Source organism: Corvus cornix, chromosome 1 (assembly GCF_000738735.6).
Source record: "Corvus cornix cornix isolate S_Up_H32 chromosome 1, ASM73873v5, whole genome shotgun sequence".
In the NCBI taxonomy this organism is placed as follows: domain Eukaryota; kingdom Metazoa; phylum Chordata; class Aves; order Passeriformes; family Corvidae; genus Corvus; species Corvus cornix.
Genome location: NC_046332.1, coordinates 5,792,657 through 5,811,823, shown reverse-complemented (window position 1 = coordinate 5,811,823; position 19,167 = coordinate 5,792,657). Strand labels below are relative to the sequence as shown.

General features: G+C 40.5%; 1 protein-coding gene across 4 annotated transcripts in view; it reads right to left on the bottom strand.

Annotated features, from left to right (window-relative positions):
• Window positions 1-19,167, bottom strand: part of POU1F1 (POU class 1 homeobox 1) — a 101,661-nt gene that overhangs the window by 70,548 nt on the left and 11,946 nt on the right. For 2 of the 4 annotated variants that reach the window (XM_019285943.3, XM_020584663.2), the window contains 6 exons: window positions 11,435-11,500; window positions 10,551-10,664; window positions 9,313-9,558; window positions 6,950-7,114; window positions 6,279-6,339; window positions 1,787-3,669 (listed from right to left, as the gene is read on the bottom strand). In XM_019285943.3, coding sequence (XP_019141488.1) covers window positions 3,456-3,669; window positions 6,279-6,339; window positions 6,950-7,114; window positions 9,313-9,558; window positions 10,551-10,664; window positions 11,435-11,441 — 807 coding nt within the window. In that variant the 5' untranslated portion in view covers window positions 11,442-11,500 and the 3' untranslated portion in view covers window positions 1,787-3,455. Of the gene's footprint in view, window positions 1-1,038; window positions 3,670-6,278; window positions 6,340-6,949; window positions 7,115-9,312; window positions 9,559-10,550; window positions 10,665-11,434; window positions 11,501-14,217; window positions 15,676-19,167 lie in introns of those variants that run through there. The other 2 variants (XM_010399507.4, XR_005602491.1) reach the window with 2 other exon arrangements.

The window sequence follows — 19,167 nt, the reverse complement described above, 5'->3', positions numbered from 1 at the left end:
TGCATTCCCCTGTCTGGAACCTCGTGCCCAAGTACTGCTCTGTGGCACTGAAAAAGAGAAATCCTAACGTGAACACAGGGGTAAAACGTTACTGGCTGACTGTAGTGTGGTTGAACACCAAGGCTTGTGTCCTTTCTGAAGGAGGTGTGCACTTGATCCTTGTAGTAACTGCTAAAATTGGGCGTAATTCCATTATGAGTTCTTTCCTCTGGGTCTTTGAGGAACAGGAATTAAGGCATTGCTTTTTAGTGCCTCTAGGACTGCTGAAGGAGGGCTGGCGTCAGTATCAATCCCATGGTTTGTTACAAGTTACCTTTTCAGTCTTGCCCCTCTAACCTGTGTAAAAATCTTTAGGTAGCAGAGTGAAAAGTGCTGTAGGTTTGCAGGCCTGTTACGTGTTAGCAATTATAGTCAGCATGTTATATCAGCCTGTAACAAAATTGTATCGCCTACAGAGATAAAAAAAACAAGGGAACTACTCAATCCTTAACTTTTTTTACCCTTTTTAACAATTTAAATAGCAACTGGGTCTGAGTCCATTCAGGAACAGTGACCTAGTGGTGCACACACCTAAGAATGGCTCTATCCAGAGTCCTCTTCCACAAGTGCCCAGAAAGCAATGCCCAGGAGAACAACAAGAACAGGATGAATGTAGATGATGCTTCCTCCCCTAATACTCTTCCAACCTCTGCTTTAAACATAAAGCACTTCCAGATCCATATGCAAGTTCTACACCACACCAGCTTAGAGTGGCTTTCTCATCTGAGAACTCATCCATGCAAAAAAACTTCTGGCACCCACATGTTTTAGTGGAGAAGTTCCACAGATTTTTTTCTCCAAGCACGTTAAGAACCACCTTTTTTTTTTTTTCAGTTCAAGCTTCTTTCCATCTTCCCATATTTATTCCTAGTTCTATTAGGCAGGAAGGTGAACAGCCTACCTCCATCAGCCTTTACAGTTCATAGCTGAGCACACTCTGTAGCATTCAATGCACACACATTAATCTAGCAGAGAGTAACTTCAAGTTATTTGCCTTACCTTTGATCAGCAGCCTGGCCTTGGCTTGGTCTGTTGTGTCCCTCACATGAGGGCACAGCACATCACAGTTCTTCAGAGACAGCTGAACCTCAGATTTATACACTGTGGTAATGCCTTGTTTTGCCCTCCAGTGTGTGGCTTTAACACCCTGCCTAAAGGTACCATGGGAAAAGAAGAGCAAGAAAAAAAACCCCCACAAATATCTCAAAGAAAAAGAGCGCAGCACAGCTTGGCTGAATGGCCAACTAAACTCCTGCAGGTTTGTAAAGCTACCCCTCGGAAAGCCTCCTTTATATCCAGGTTGGTTCCCCCCCCAGCCAAGAGTAATTGATGGTAATTAAATTGTTCCTAGAGAAAAAAAAAGTGAATTGTCACTTTCTGTAAGTAATGGCTGCAGCTGCAGCACTTGAAATTGATTTCACCCAGCTTTTCTTCTTTAAACAATTCTGCTCTAATTTGTTTTTATTTCTGTGGCAACAGCTAGGTGTGTTTAAATGGTGGCTGCTTCTCCCCTTGGCCTTTTGTCATTCCTTTACAAGACAATTGTGTTATGTGCCACCTTTTGTGTTATTTTACTCTGTTGCTGCAATTAGCTTTCACTTGTGAGACTTTTTGAGGGGCAAGAAACCACCACATTACAATGAGGCTGCTCTGGAATAAACTGTTACAGCATTCTAAAATGCTCTTCAGCATGCCACACAGCTAAAAACAGTAAAGTGTTACTAAAACAGAACTACAAACCACTACCTGGAATGCCAAATGTATAGGAATACTTTATTGGATGGGGAGGTTGGGAAGTACAGGCTGACAGCATCTCTTGGAAACCTTTTATAATTAAGAAAATAATTTAGAATATAAATAAAGTTTATATATATCAGATAGTAACTTCAACATACATAACATTTCACTACATCACATGAAAGGTACACAAATGCATGCCACCACCTTTGCTGAGTGCTAATCCTCTCAGCTGAACTTACTTCCATCCTGTGTGAAGTTCATGATCTGCTGATAACCTGTGGTGGATAAACTCTACACCCTGGTCTCTGCTGTAGTGGGTGAGCTGTGCTAGTGATAAGAGCAGCCTGAAGAGAGCACATAGCCACAGTTTCTCCCCTTTGAGTTATTAAACTGAGGCTTTCTTCTCAATTAAGGGCTTAGAGTGGTTCATTCATCCATAAAAAAATATTTTTTTAGAATTGCAGGAGCCTGATTTCCACAGCTGAATATGCTTACGGTCACTGTAGTAAGTATCAGAGATAATTTAATGTACACTAGAGAGTGAACACTTAACTTGTACATGCTGCTTCTAAGTGGTCTTGAACATTAAACTCCTTTGGCTTTCTGTGGGCCTATTATATAGACATTTTCTAAATCATCAGGTTTGTTTTATGGAAAAATAAAATGTATCTGGCCAGTACGACTTGCGTGTACTCACTTAATTTCAGTCCTGGGAAAACAATCAAAATACTTATACAGTAATGGGCTAATTCCCATAACAATGAGCAGGGCTGATGAGATGGCTGGATAATCTATCCCTGGTGACTACTACAGTCATTAATTCAGTTTTCTTAGAGCCTGCCTGATAGGTGGAGCTCTGACACTGGTATTTTTTTCCCTCAATTCTCTCTCTAGGCTAGAGGATGACAAATAAGGGATTATTTTCAATTAGTGGGGTGTAATATAGAGTGGGAATGTGCAGTGCAGTAAATTCTTCTCTTGGATGCTTTTTAGCTTAACACACCATCTCTGGTGTAAGTATGTACACACATGGTTTTAATCAGAAAAAAGTACAACGCAGAGAAAGCCCAATGTAATAAAACCCCTGATAATTATTTTTCTTCCCCTCAGGCCACAAAGCCTTAAGGTCAGGTAAATTTGTATTCCTGTTTTTATAGCTAAGCCTATCCAAACCAAACTTTGAGGCACATAACAACTTAGCAAGGATTACCTTTGATAACAAGCATTAACAAAGCCTCTTCTACTTGACAATCATTCAAGGCAGTCAAATGTTGGGCTGAGACAGAGCACCCAGCAGGAGCAGCATGACACCTCTGTCCTGGTGAGCTCACACTGCCTCAATTAATGACAGCAAAATCCTTCCCGTGCTACAGCTGCTGACACTGAGCTTTGCAACCTCTCTCCATGTACAACACACATACATTTAGTCATTAACTTGTACCACAGAGGCAAGAAAGGCACAGCGCAGGGAAGCTGCAGCTACCTGTGAAATTCAGGAAGCGTTTCTAGTTGAACAATGTGTGATAGATTCCTTGCAAAGACCTCCAAATCTTTAAACAGACACTCTAGGATTTAGTTTCCAACCTTACACACTAAACGTGGGTCTTCCACAAGCATAGTACTTAAAATACTTACAAAAAGCAAAACCAACATCCATATCTGTACATGGAAAAGCTTTACCGGCATTCGTGGTGCTCCTTGATAATAGAACTAAAGGTGTTCTGGTGTAAACTGGTCTTCACTCTTTTTTCCCTTTGTCTTCTGTTGCAAAACCAAACTCTCACAACTTCTTTCTCAAGATTGAGCCCCTCAGCCATCCTCACGATTTCCTGAGAAGAAGGCTTACTTTGTTCTCCAAAGTGCCTCTCCAGGGCTTCTTTGGCAGCGATACTGGAGAAAGGGATAAAATTTCACCTTTAAAAAACTTTTCTGCACATTCAGGCTTCCACCACTAGGTTTAAGAGAAAGATCAAGTAACAGCACTGAAAGCAGTGACTTGGTTTGTTTCATCTTTTTCTACGTAAAGGAAACCCAAAGCACTAAAAGTATTCTGTAGTTCTCTGCTGACACGAGCAGTGTGGCATTGTACAGAATTTCAGCATGGGGTGATTAAAAGGCAAAAATAGCATCAAGTTCGGTGCAATTTCAGTGTTAATTATGAGATATTTAATGCCTCTTGATATTATCTAGGAGATACAGCTACTAACTAGTCATGAGTGGGTCACAGTAATCGGAGCAAGCCTGACCACCCTTCTACCCCAGCAAATGCACATCAGTGGAGTTACCTGGTTGTATCAAATCATTTGGGTTTACAAAGAGGAAGAGCTCCATCACTTAGTTATAGAGACAGCACTAGAGTATTCCTAGAAATCACAGGGATTATGGCCAGCTGTTTTAGCCATCATCATATTTTCCAAATGTCTGCCCTAATCTGTTCCTCAGAGTCAGCAGCGACCAAAGTTGAGTAGTTCACCAAACAGAATAGTTTAATACTGTTATTTTTCTTATTTTCAGATAGAATTTGCTTCCAGTTTCTGTTACATACTCTCAAAAAACACATCTGCAACATGCTCGTATGCCACCGGGAGGCATCGTCTCAGCAGTAGCTGTAAATTTCTTTGGACACAAGAGGGCACTTCATACTTTATTCTGGAAGTTAGGCTCAGGTATTTCCACTACAGGAATGCACACGGTATCGAGTTCTAGTTACTTCATCTGTTGGTCTTTAATTTACAGGTCAATTTTGCAATATTTACTAATATTTAACAAAACTGCCTAATTAATAGCATGGTGTTCTGCACATACAGAACTATAAGAAACATCGCTGCTTTTGACTAACAACTTCTTAGGTTTTGAGCAAAGTATGAAATAAAATACTTTCCACAAATTCAAATTCAGTAGTTTTTACTATGGTCTAACTTAATTTAGTTCATGAGATTTTTCTTATACCATTAATTTGTCTTCAAATATTCATTAAGAGTGGTTAAGAGTAAGGCTAGAGTTCAGATAAAAATCTCCCTGATTCATTTCAGGTCTTTAAACTGAGGTGCTGTATACCTTCAAAGAAATAATTAGTATTTTGTTACTACACAGGATTTTGTCCTGAACTTCTCAATTATCCGTGCTCTTGCAACCTGCCCTGCTTATTATTCCCCCTGCAGCGGGGTTAGATGTAAAAATGCATAATATAAGGTCTGATTTTATCAATAGGTGTTAAAAACCAAAGCCCACACTGCTGGAGGAACAGTCTCCAGTGGGTTCCTCTGGCCAGGGGCACAGAGATGCTCTCAGCTCCCAGCTCTTGTGGAGGCCATGCTCCATGGAATGGGGAAGGTCTTGGCACTGCCACTCGAGTCCTCACTGGCCTGCAGAGAAGCTGGAAGGAGAAAGTGGCCTCTCAAGAGTAAAGCTTCATCTCTTGTGAGGTGCTGAGATGAGCTGTGAAACATTTTCCATCCCCAACTCACTCCTAACCGAGAAGCATCCCTTCAGAGGAATCTTTAATTTCAGAGAGATGCCTTTGAACTTCTCTTCCAGCCCAAACCATCTATGATCCCGTGACTCAAAGAAACAAGTCTCAAGTTGAGTGTGAGCAGGGAAGGTACATGTTGTGGCTGTGGGACAAGAGAGCAGCCTACATCTCCATGAGGTGGCACTGCACAGCAGGGATGACCCATGTTCCAGGAACAGACTGCAAGGCGTAGGGCCCAACAGCTCCAGGGTCCTCTCCAGACACAAATTCCCCTCCTGGAGAAGAAAACTACAGCTCCTTACAGGCCCCTGAGTGAATACAACTTTACCAAAGGATACAGGAATCTGGGATATCTAAAGGAGAAGGAACTCCACACTCTCATTTTGACTTTCTGGTAATTTTTTTTATAATATGTTTTGCCAGCCTACTTAATTTCCATATGGAATTGAGGCTATAGAGGTGGTAGATGATGGCCACCAGAGTTGTGAGAAACAAAGGAAGATGTTTCTAGAACAACTCTGGTTTTTTCCCTTTAGTTCATTAAAGTGTTTCTTTGGAATGTCAAAGAATTCAGTGACAGGGATGCAACAGGACATACAAAAGCTTTTCCTCAAACTAACTGGACCTCAGTTCTCTGGCAAATTTATATGGCTTTTTTAATCTATATGTTTATTTATTACACCAAAATAATGCAATTTATTTTGGTGTAATGTAGAATCTCCCAAAATGGAAATAAGGGTGCTCTGATAACTTACTCACTACAGATATAATAAAATTTTGACAGAATTAGAAATATATGTTCATATCAAAGTGTGTTGTTGAAAAAAAATAATATCTTTGGAATGAATTTGGGGTCTGGAGGGTTATGCTGTTATTTTTCAGTAGAATGTTTCCAAATATTGAAGCTTTTAGAAGCCTGAGATGTAGACATTCATTAATAGAAAACAGCACTTCAATTTTGACAGATGGAAAAGAAGCATCTTAGCCAAAATCGTTTCTAACCTATAATAACCTAAATATTTATTACCTTATGGTGGTTCTGCGCTTCCTCTTCCGCTCATTCACTCCAACCTTTTCATTGTACAAAGCTGTATTATAAAAAAAACCAAAAAAACAATAAAAAAACCCAAATAAACAACAAAACCTGGCAGTTACATTCCACAGGGACTGGAAAACAAGCACAATTATTTCCAGAAAAATAGTCACTGTCTTTGAGGGAAGGAGAAAGCACAACAGAAAATGCTGCTGAATCAAACGAGCATCACACACAAGATCTATCCATTCTTAGGATGGTAGGTCATTGTTTTACCTCCAACTATAAATGGTTATAGGCAAAAATAGTCAGAAGCAAGAGTCCTTTGCTAGTAAAAAAATCTCTGTCTGCTGCTAAGTAGGCTGTCCTGCGGATCCTACTCTGTCTACAGGATTGGAACTGGCTTGCTGGGATGGGACCGGAAGAAATTTCTTCCAGCAGACCAACTGATGTTTCTGCTGCTGTGAACATTCCATATATTTTAGATTTCCTCTCCTTGCTCATTCAAAAAAAGGATAACTGTACTTCAATACAAGCATGTCTCAGCATTTAAAGCTGGTAAAACCAAACCTTTACTCTGTGGAAGACACATACTAGCCCTAAAACATTTATATAGGATTCTGCCTGAAGTGTAAATCAATACTTAGCCGATTTTAATCCTCTACCTCCCACTTGTTCTGCTTCCTCCAGCCACTTGGACAGGATGGATTTCAGTTTGCACGCGTTCTTGAAGCTCAGCTGCAAGTTCTCAAACCGGCAAATCGTCGTCTGGCTGAACTCAGAGCCGTGCACAGCAGCCAGCGCTTCTCCAACGTTGGTTTGTGTATAACCTGGCAAAAACAAACAGGAAACAGCAACTTTGAAGCTTTCTAGGAAGGGTTACTTTCCTTGAGATGCTCAGCCCAGATATGGACAGTGTGTGCTGCAGTGCCTTCAGGCTGAGCTTCCTGCAGAGGTCTCTGTGGCCAGCTGAGCTCACCTCAGAGCCGTGTTCAGTCTCCTGGTGGTTTTTGTGGAGTGTTACACTGATTGAGTGGCATTTCATGCTTCAAGATTAGGGATTTGAGAAGGATCCAGACACCACATGTCTTTCTGTAGATGGTGCAACAGCAATGAGCTCATCCCTAGAGGCACTGCTGGTCTCCTGTTATTTGTTGCAACAACTGAGCTGAAGTCACCAGAGAAACGCTGCAGTTTCCATGCAGACTCTGACTTTGCATCAGCAGCTCCCTGTTCAGTGCTCTGAATGGGGATCTGTCACGGCTGGGTGTTGGGGAAGATGAAACAGGAAAGCCTTATAAATATGATTGCCTGACAAAAGATTTTGGGAATATGAAAACTACAGGCGACATCGAAATGAAAGCCACTTTTGAAATACCAAATCTTAGTTACTGAACAACTGGAAAACAATGGTATGGCCAACTGAAGGTAATCCCCTCTTGATTGAACAATACCCTCTGCCTGCAGGCAGGTCCAAGGGTCAGAGCAGACCCTACTAGCTCAGCAGAAGGGGTCCAAAGGGTAGTTTTTAGAAGTTAAGATGTAACACTCTATGGTAATATAAGAACTCTTATAGGCTGTATGTAAATGCTATAGGATTTGTATCTTGTATTAGATTGGTTAGCGACAATTAGAATATTCAGTACAGAAGATGATTTATTGTATTGTAACCAGGACTTCACCATTCCATCCTATTCTCATCACTTCTTCTTCACTCTCATTCCTCTCGCTCTCTCTCTCTCTTTACTTACCCGCTTACTCTCTTGCTCTCTTGGGCCTGCTCAGAGCTGCCAGCTGCAGCTCTGAGCAGTGCCCCTGTACCCACGCCCTTTGCAATAAACCGCATGTCCCAAGATCTGACTTCAGAGATCTCTCGTCACCGTCTGTCCTCGCCGTCTTGTCTACGCCCAGTCCAGACTGAACCCCCCAAAGCTCCTACAGCTGGGGGGCTGGATCCTCATCCTCTTTTTCTGCTTTGGTGCCAGGACAAGGCAGCATCTCTTTAGATGCTGAATGTCCCATAAGGCACCTTTTAACCTCCTTTTTGATCGCACTAACCCTGTGTTTCTCAGTCTCAGACCCACAACTCTGCTCTCCCTTTTAAAGCTCAAACTCGGATTATTTTTCCTGTGCATATTGCATTTCTCCCATTCTACAGGATCCATGTTGTTTGCTTGCAACAAAGGAAGTCTTGCTCCCTCAAAAATTCAGGATGAAGATGCAGTGATTTACTATGTGCAGCCTGGCAAATGCTTTCCATCGGTGGGGCTGACATCTAATACAGGATATACAGGAAAAAATAGTTTGCAAATATTTTTTAAACCCTAATTTATTTCAGTTTAGACTGCAAATGGAACACACTGGCTTTCTAGCTGTTAGGATAGCACACACATACCCCAAATAATCTTACCATTTTTTTAGATCTATAAAATAAAAGAATTCCCTATAATTCTGATGCAATGTTATATGTGACAATGTCAAGAAAGGCATGGCTCAGCCTGCCTTTGTCCTCAGCAGTTATGTCACAGCAACAAAGATACCAATTGCTGCCCAACTGTGACTTGGCACAAAAAAATAAACCAGAAAGACAAGTGTCCTACTAGTGTGAAGGATTTCCCATGGATGTTACCCATTGTGTAGTGAAATGGCAGCACACCATCAGAGGAATCACTCCATGGGGAAGAGGATGGTTAGGAGAGGTTAGAGCCTGTCCTGCCCTAAGTTGCAGATAATTTGGAGCTGTGCAAAATGTTGCACCTGACACTGAATGTAATTTATCAAACAGCAATCATTTTCTCTACATTTAAGACAAATAGTTTAAGGGCAGGAAATTTTAAAGTCCCTTTCTCCAAACTAAAAGCTGAAGTTCATTAATTCCATGCAAGTCTTCTAGGAATGGAGGAAGTTTTGCAGGACAAGGCACGATTAGAGTTATAACCAGACAATGGCAGAGGCCAAACCATAAAACACTCAGAAATAATTGGGCTTCTACTGGAATCTTGCAGCCTTTTGATCATAAAGCACATACCCAACTTAATTCTCCGCAGCTTAAACTCATTGGCAAATTTCTCCAGCTCCCTGATTTCAGGGGAGTCCATGTCCACGGGCTCTTCCACAGACTTGCTCTTCCTGCGGAATTCCTGCTTGAAGTCCGTGGCAGCAGGATCGTCCGCGAGGAGGGACTGGGGCATGGGAGTGAAGCCGTGGCCCAGGGCACAGGAGCTGGCACTCAGCGCGTGCTCCGGGAATTTGTAGAGGCAAGGGGTCAGACCACCTGAGCAACACCAAAGAGAAAGCTCATTGCAGTGATTCTCTACTGCTACACGCTAAAAACCTCCCTTCACCACCTCATAATCCATATTTATTCCATAACATACGTGAGAGAATCCAAGAGTTAGAATTTCCTAGGATATATTTTCTCTTTCTTGTCCCAGCACATCAACAGCCCCTTTCACCAGCCACAGCCATCCTATTACTTAGCCAATTGTGAAGCACTTAAATAAGAGGCAAATGGCCTAAATTTACAGAAAGAAAAATCCAAGCTCTAAGCTGGAAATAAGTGGCACAACAAGATTGATGGATCTGTGTCATTTTGAGTCGCTTAAAATTTGCCAGTCTCTGTTTTCTGGTACAAAGAATATTCCCATGTAGATGCCATTTGATGCTCAGACAAGGTACTATCTCAGCTTAGCTGTAGCATAAAATTTCTTTGAGGAAAGTACACAGGTAAGAGCTTAAAGAGGAAAAAAAAAAACAGAACTCATTCAGAATGATTCCACTGATTTAAAAAGAAATTGCTCAAGGACAAAACAGAACTATCTTTCACTACCTTTTGTTCACAAATGTCAGACTTAACAAGGAGATTCAGTTAAGACTGAAGGTTGGTTTTCCCCTAAATGTTGTACATAGAGCTAAAAAGTCTCTGACCTAAAGGATGGGGAATTACTGGAGAAATATTAACATTCCTCAGTGCATCTGCAGTAAAATCAGTAAAAAAATCAGCCAGTAAAATCCAGGTTCTTAGGCCATCCTTCCCAATTTTCTAAACTACACAAAGCTTTGTAAAAGAACTCAGAACTTCATTAACCTCCCGCTGACTCCTCCATTTATTAGGGTTAGGTTTTTCTTCACTGCCCTGATTACTCCCATCAGTGTTGGAGGTTCTAACCCCAAAGGATTATTTTATGTACTTCGCACAGGATAACCACCAAAAAAACCCCACTTCTCAGAGAACAATGAAAAATACTTTAGAAGAGGGGGACTTGCTTTGCAAGGTGCTGACACCATTTACCACGTTGGGGTGGGGCATGCTGCATGTCTGTAAGATGCGAGTCTGGGAGAGACTTGCTGAGAGCATCTCTGGAGTTGCAGGCTTGATGCCTAAAAAAAAAAAGGTAAGAAAAGAAGATGAAAAGAAGAAAAGAAAGGAGAAGAGTAAAAATGTATTTATTTTTTAATTAAAGAAAATGAATTTCTGAGCAATACAATTTGTTTAATACTTATTGACTTTCCCCAGGGATCTGGACAATGCCAGGAATGTTTGCAAAAGACACAGGAATGCATGATGAAATAGGAGCATTTGAAAATTTGCACACCATGAAGGAAGCCTACACTCTGTCCCTATACAGATATATTAGTCTATGCTGATTTACTCCAGTATTTCCTTAATTCTTAAATGAAATAAAATTCTGAGTTTGACTTTGTATTATTTCCAAGTCCCAGTTATTTCCTGGGAGTTACGTTAATTTGGTTCATGTCATTATCCACTGACTGCTACTTATACTTGCACAGCATAAAAGTTCCTCACTCTTACTGAGCCTGGGACATGGAACAATGAGCAGGATGCTAGCATGCATTCATGAGTGTAAAAATCCATGATCTGCCTGCTGAAATCAGCTATCCCTGAGGTGAGCAAAAAGGCAGGACTTTCCCAGCCTTGTAGGGAGACATAAGGTACAGAGTGATTTCACAAGAGATTGAGAGGTTTGGGGAAACTCTGGGCACTGACCCCTAATTTCCTAACCCTTCTTCTAAAGCCTTAATCCAAATCCCGTCTCCTTTAAACAATTGTCTTGGATTGGTCGCTCTAAAGGAAAACTGGCTAAAATCCACACACTAACATCTCACCCACTTGAGGGTTGGCCTCTTACCTGCCATCACCCCATAGGTGGAAGGTTGATTCCCATAGTGACAGGAGGGCACGGAGTAGTGAAGGCCTGGCCAAGGGTGTCCCAGCGTTGTCATGGCAAAGCCAGCGCACGAACGTGCACGAGTTGGGAGCAAAGAGAAAACAGATGGGACTCATAAGAATTCAAGATTCAAGACACAGCCTTTAAGTTTGAGGCAGGCAGTGCCTTCTGTGCAGTTGTAGCTTCTTCTGTGAGCATTTAACACAGGGCCACAACCATCGGGTTAAGAGGCACCTGTCAGGGAGAACTGCCATTAGGAAGAGTGGGGTATCCTCTGAGGCAGGACTAGGGACTGTCATGCTGTCTCTTGGTGCATTGCTTTTAGTATAATCTATGGGCATAACCCAGTTTACACAAACTGCGGAGCAGGGAAAGCATTGCACTGCTATGGAGGAGACCTGCTCCTCTCCTCACACATTCCACACGCTGATTCACTCCATCTCACACAAAAACTAATTCTTTGTTCTCAGGAAATTGCCCTCCCTGTTGTGCAAACCCCACAGTGAATTAAGGCCTGGGTTCCAAAGGCAGCAGTTTGGGACATTTGCTTTGAGGCATCCAAAAGTCACAATTTTTTAAGTCCCAAGCCACAAAAAAACATTCTGAAGTGCTTTGGAAAGGCAGTACAGGAACAAGATGTTAAAATCCGGATTCTTTTAAGAAGTCAGGCCTAAATAAACATTTTCCATCACCAGCACCAACAAACACACTGTTTGTTTATCTCTGGTGTTTTCACAGGGGTATTTCAGATCTGTGCTCAGTAATAGCCAGTGCCTGAAGAATGAGACCATTTTTTTTCTGAATGCAATATGGAGATATGGCAGTGTCTCATATGTAAGTAGGAAAAAGCATGTACTGTCTCCTCTAACAACTGCAATAAAACAGAATATTAAAAATTAATGTTCATGAACATCCAGATATGTAAACCCACATTTTAAAGAACACATTCCTGTTGTTCAAAACAGTCTATTTAACTAGGGATTAGAATCTTTGGGTTTTACAACAGCAATCATAACAATAAAATGTCCTGTTTAGATACAGTTATAAAATCTACTTAGACAAACATGCTTACACTAATGTAGATGCAGTGAAATAAAGATTGTGTTAATAATGGCAATGCATGTAGAGCAATTAAACTTTTCTGTTGAGATCTAAATGTTTACTGGTTGCATTTTTCCACTATTTCATAATCCACATACTGTAACTCTTATGCATGAAAGTATAATTTTTGACTCGCTAATAATGATTTAAAATTAAATAGTGAGGATGATGCTATTTAAATTAAATAATAGCAATTCAAGTGTTGAGGATACTACAGAACATCAGCTGAATGACACAGCACAGTACTTGAACAGAAGTATGCCACCTTTCTTGTGATGCAGGATTGTTACATCCATTTTTAAAACTTTTGACATTTGAAATAAGTCGTTATTCAAAATTCTTTCACCATTATATTGTGCACAAATTCTCCTCACATGAATTCAACAGAGCAGCATCATTTATTGCAATTCCTTAATCTACGTATGAAATTTGTAAATCCTGACTCGTTATAGTTACCACCCTCTGCCTCTACTTTCCCAGGGTTATTTTTTCACAAGATCACCTTCTGGATGTGATCCTGCAATTAAAATTTCCATTGAATGCAGTGGCATTTGTCCTTGGGTGGCAGCTACAAAATACCAAAACCTAAACCTTGCAGCAGGTGAGAGATGCTTTGGGCTGGCTGTCATCCTGTCCTTTCCATTACAAGTCAGATGCATCTAGAAAATACTGCTGTGATACACACACATAAATTTGACCTCATACAAAATTTAAATTCTCCTATTCCCTGCCACTCTTGCTAACCCACAGCTCTATTAGGATATTTTGAGCCTCTTGCTTAATGTGTAAGATGATCCTGTTTTCTGTTACCGATGATCAGTTTTCACTGCTTACATGCTTTTTCTTTTCATTAAAATGCTTTATTACCAAGGCCTTTCAGGAGAAAGCTGGATTCTTGTTAAGACTCCAAATAAAATTCTAATGTTAATGCAATTTCAAATAAATAAACTATTTCTTTTTCAGTTCCTGAAGGCTATCGACAATTCCTATATTCCAGAATCCCACCTCTGAAGTATAAATGCTGCAAGACAATTCTCTTTGTCTCAGATATTCAGTGATTAAGTAGTCCTAGTATTTAAATGCATCTAATTGGATTATATACACAAACATACAAAATTCGAAACTATTGACAAGATTTCTACTACCAGTTTTGAACATCCCACTTAAACCTTAGCCTCGATTCAGTTTGTGATATGCCTTGTGAAGAAATGTTTTTCCTTCTTTAAAACTCACCCAAGTGATATTTATACCTAAGCTCTTCTAAATAGATTTCCTATTTAAAGTAATTTATATTATTTAGAACTGTGGTTGCATAATAAACAACCTTTCAATTAATTTACATAACACGTCATTGAAGACTGCAGTTATACCAACAACAGCGTTTGAACCTGTTCAAAGTTGGTAGCATATTTGAGTCTCATCTTCTAACAAACTTAGAGAAAAATTACGTATTTAGCTAAAACACAAACAGTTGTGGGTTTTCTCATTCACTTATATGCAGAGTATTGTGAAATTGCTTTTGCTTTGGCATAGTCCCAATCATACATAACACTGATACTAAACTCTTTAAATATTGAGAACTTGACGAACTCATGTATCACCCAAAAATTACAAATGAGAGCAGGAGTATTTACAAAAAGTACCTGTAGACACAACATTGGTGGCATGGTTGGAGACCTGCAGGCACTCTGCAGCGCTGTGGTGCATTATCAGAGGCAGAGAGGGAGAAGAGTCAGAATTCAAGGGCACAAAGGTGTCTGAGGAAGCAAATGCTTGGCAGCTCATACCCTCCAAGAGGCAAGAGAGCCGCCTGTCCCGTGTTCTATCAGAGCAGATCCTGCAGGATGAATGGCACTTCGAACTCTGTTCCAGGATTGTACCTGGGTATACACACAGAGGAGGGCTCTGGAGCACAGGGAGGTCGTGTGCAGGTATTTATACCACCAGGAAATCCCTTTATCCATTTTAATGTTCTTTTCCCAGCAATATTGCTACCCTGCTACAGAGCCTCCTTCCTTCCCACACAAACACAATACGTGTCCAATTAATTGGGGGGAGGGGGAAGAAGAGGGAAACCAGAGACATGATTTGACAGGTATTTTCAATTAGGTCTTTTGTGAAGGACAATGACCAGAAAAAAAAAATAAAAGTATCGTCTCCAAAGCCGGTGGCAACAGACAAGTTAAGTTTAACACTAAGTACATTTCCACAGCCAACACCTGCCTCCAAAATCTCATCCAGGCAATTGTCTGGAAGGCAACCTGTCTGAGAGCTCAAACAGAAGTCTGCAGTAGTCAAGAACCTATAGCAAAATAATTTGCATTAACCTAATTCCCAGCAGTTGCACGGTGATCATTTGTCTTAACCTACACCAGTATAAATCAGAGGTGTGTGATATGAAGCAGCTGTATCCAGGAGGAACTTTTTGAACAGATATCTTTACATAAGCATGATGTGCTAAATGTTTATCTAAGAGGAACACTTGACAGAGTCCTTGGTGTCACTTAAAACCCATTTGGAGTTCCTCCTATTAATTTATATTACTGCAGCATCTAAAGTCTTCTCCAGAAGATCTTTTAAGTAAAACCAGGATCTTTACTCAAAGGAGGTGATTTTTCCAACATGAGACTGGAATTATTTTGGAGCACTAATGAGCATATAGGTTACCCTAAAAATGATGAAAATTTCTGCAGTGCACCATAGTCACATATTCTGTGTAAATGCAATAAAGGTGGGGTGCTCATTCTTCGGGGTTTTTTTGTTTGGCTTGGTTTGGGTTTTGTTACCAAAGGTGTTTGGTCACATTTTACCTAAAGATGACAAAGCTTTTTGTGTGTTTGGTATTCCAAACATGGTCAAATGTCTGAACTAGTATTTTAACACCAACTTCAGAGACATGAGATAGGAGCAATCATACTTGTTATTGCACAATTTTCCATGTGTTATTGCAGAAAACTGGTATTGCACTGAGCCACTCTGTAAAACCCTTTATATTATCTTTAAGCGTGCTTTGGGAAAGGCTGTGTCTAAGATTGTTACAAAATCTCAGAATTACTGCGTATGGCAAACAGTGCATGTGCTTTAACAGTGGTTATCTACTACTTAACACATGCTCTTTCAGGTTGCAAAATATACAAAAAAAACCAAAATAATTTTTGTAATATTATGTAAGGTACTGTCATCAAATGAACTGCCATCTGCATTACTTTGGGCTTGGCTCAATGTATCCCAGTGTCTGTGGATTCATATTCAAAAATCATTTTAGTTATTTTCACCTCCTTTTCTCCCTCAGCAAGGGGCACGATAAATCTACCAGGGGCTCCCCTCAACCTACCAGAGTTTTGAAGCCATGGGAGAAAAAGAGTAACTTTACATCTCTTTGACAATTCTTTTTTTCTCAAATCCCAACAGGTGCCACTGTAAATAGCAAGTCAGTAAACAGAAAACTTACAGTTTCACTGTAAACTCATCTCTAGATGCAAAGAAGTTGTAGCCTGTCCCCAAGTACAAGATGGAGCTCACTTCCAGATTTCCATTTCTTCCCCAGGTGAGGAGCCTTACCCAGCTTTGCCCAGGTCCTCAGGCTTTCCAGACCTATGGAGTTCATTAGAAGGGGTGGGTTGTGCTTTAGTGGATGTTGCTCACCCACAGAAGCTGGGACTGATTGGGACTGGGAAAGTAAATTCAGTCACCAATCACAAGGCACTAAGCTTTCCTTCACAGTGCAGTATAAAGCTGTTCTGTGACACCATGCCAGACATCACCTCAAATGAGTTTTTTCATGCCCTGTCTATTTATTGTTCTGTTTTACAGTGCTGAATAAAAAAATTTCTGATTTTGTGTGTCTGTGCTACATCGCCTACTTCTTCTAATAGCTTCACTATTTTTCATTTTGATTATGACCACATTTCTTTAGTTGCATTCAGTTTAAAATAAAGTTTTCTGGCATAATTTTTGAGGATCCTGGAAACTTAAGACTTTTACCAATACTAGGTATTGGAAACATTTCACATTCATCTGAGCTCATTTCTAACATGAGTAGCACCTCTCATAAAGCTTCGTTACAACCCTCTGTGGATACCATGCTAAGGCTGCAGATTGCCTGACACAAAGCTACCCTGTGGTTCCGTATATTGTAATTTCTTAGTCACTTTTAAGACTCTGCCTCACAGCACACAGTTCAGCTGAAGGCTTCTGGCAGGAATTTTGGGACACTGACTGAAGGAAATCATTCCTTCTCCACACTTACAAGTGCCCTCAAAAGTTCAGTGGGAGTTTTCCGCCCTGAAACCCAGGTCCCATTCTCCACTGGGATGGTAAATGTCACCGTGAAGCCCATCTGCCTCCTGCTGAATCCTCAGTTAAACTGGGGGCTATAACTTCTGTAAGGAAGATGGGGGAAAATTTAGATTTTAATGACTGAGCCCTTTTTTACACTGTTCATTATGGGATAATTCTGAGCTTACCTTAATGTTTTTCCTTAAGTTGACTTCAATCCTTACTCCATGTTAGTAGACTGATTATTCTCCCCCTAAATCTTTTCTGGTTGAATCCCAAAATAATGAAGAAAGCCATCAAAAACCCATTGTGGGTTTTTAAGACAGCATTAAGCTGTCTGTTTTAGTGGCAAAAAGATCCCTTCATGCAGTTTTCTCAGCTCAGAAATAGCATCCCATAGTAAGATCTCAGGTCTGAAAATGAGACAGGCAGGGAAAGCTCCATCATTTTCCTCCATGGGAGCACAGCATTTCTCTTCCCAAGAGATGATTCCATGCTGATCAGCAACATGGATTTCCAGCCTCACCTTTGCCAAGAACCACAAAATTACAAAGAAAATCTGGCACAGCCTAAGTCTTGGCAGCATCATTCATTCATTCATTCATTCCTTTTCCCTGGTCTCCAAGCCCTTTGGTAGATAAATTGAAAACTATGAGGCTTGTTCAAATAAAGAGCTTATGGAGATGGAAGTCTCTACAAGCCTAATCGTTATGATAGACCTGCAGCTGAAATAAATCCCACTGAAACACATCCCACTGAAACAGTCACTCACACATTTACACTTTGGAGAGGAGTGTATGTGTGTGTGCGTATCTATATACATGCACACACATATATACATTTATATATACCAATAATGCATCTCAGAGAACCTGTGGTTCTTTGGGAAGTGAGCTTCATTTTTGCCTTCACTGCACATGGAGAGAGGGATCTTCAACTCTTTCTTTTTTTCCAACACTACTGCAATTCTCATCTTGTCACCCCATACACTTTTGTACAACATACTCATGTGTCAATATTCATCTACTGCATTTCATTTTTATTCAGAATACTGAAATTCCCAGGTTTTAACTCCATAGTTTCATGGTTAGTTTTCACTGGGCTGGGTAAAAGCTGTAAAACCGCTTTAAAGATCTGCACATTTCTGTACATTTACACAATTCTTCCCCTTGTTTTTCCTATCCAGAAAGTCCTTGAACTGAAATGAGTAAGTCCATGTTATGAAATCCTCACAAGGCAGAGGGATGTCATAGATCTATGGTCTACTTCCTACACTTTAAGTGAAAAAGACATCTCTAAGTGCATTACACTGTGCACAGGAGAAAAAAAACATCTTCCTTCTTAGGTAAGACACAAATTGACTCACAAACTGTCAATGTAAGCCATGGGCAGTTTCATTCACAACTGATGGGGAGGGAGGGCGGATTAAAACATTTTAAAGGAAGACACTTTCCCAGGGAGCAACACAATGCAATTTGCTTTTAAAAACCTATAGAAAGCTTATTCGGTCTTGCTGCCAAAGTCCGGCTCAATGGAGTCTGAGTAAAAAACGTGTAATTGCATTAGAGCAAACAAAAGCCTTAAAGCCTGATTTAGACTGAGTGGGACTACTTGATAAAGACCAAAAAGAACATAAGATTACTTGTTTCCCTGAGCCACCTGTCCTTAACTTTAGATCACCTCTGCAGAAAACAGCCCCCTGAACGTGCAGCACAGACATGATCTGTTATCTGCAGGGAAAGGTGGTGTTCCCACGGCTCTCAAACAACAACCTGAGCCTGGGCAGAGCTCCCCATGCAGGGAGCATCATAAAATATGGCTAAACTTATCCATAAGAGCTACAACCTGAAATAACAGATAAAATTCCACTGCTTTTCTTCATGCTCCCAGTCAGACTGGTGCTCCTCAAAATGATTCGCATTACAAATGTACTGGTGGAGACCTTGACACTTCATGGAAGTGATCCAAGCTCTTTCCAGCCTTATTCCAGTGAAAAACTGGGTAGAATCGTAACTGCAAACAGTTATGACTGGGACCATACAAGGGACCTATACCGGGAATGTGCTTAGACAAGCATGTGGAAAAAAAACCAACTTGCACTTAACATCTTTGAAGCATTTACAAAATATTAACACTAACAATGATTTCACATTTATTAAAGGCCGGGTTTAAAACTACCTGCGTTACAATTGACTCATTTTTCAGTTTGTTCAGGGCCACATAACAACCATTTCAGTAGCAAAAGTCTTTTACGCCCTGCCACGTTTTCCTTTGGAAAATCAGAACTTTTCCACAGAGAGAAAGAATTTTATATA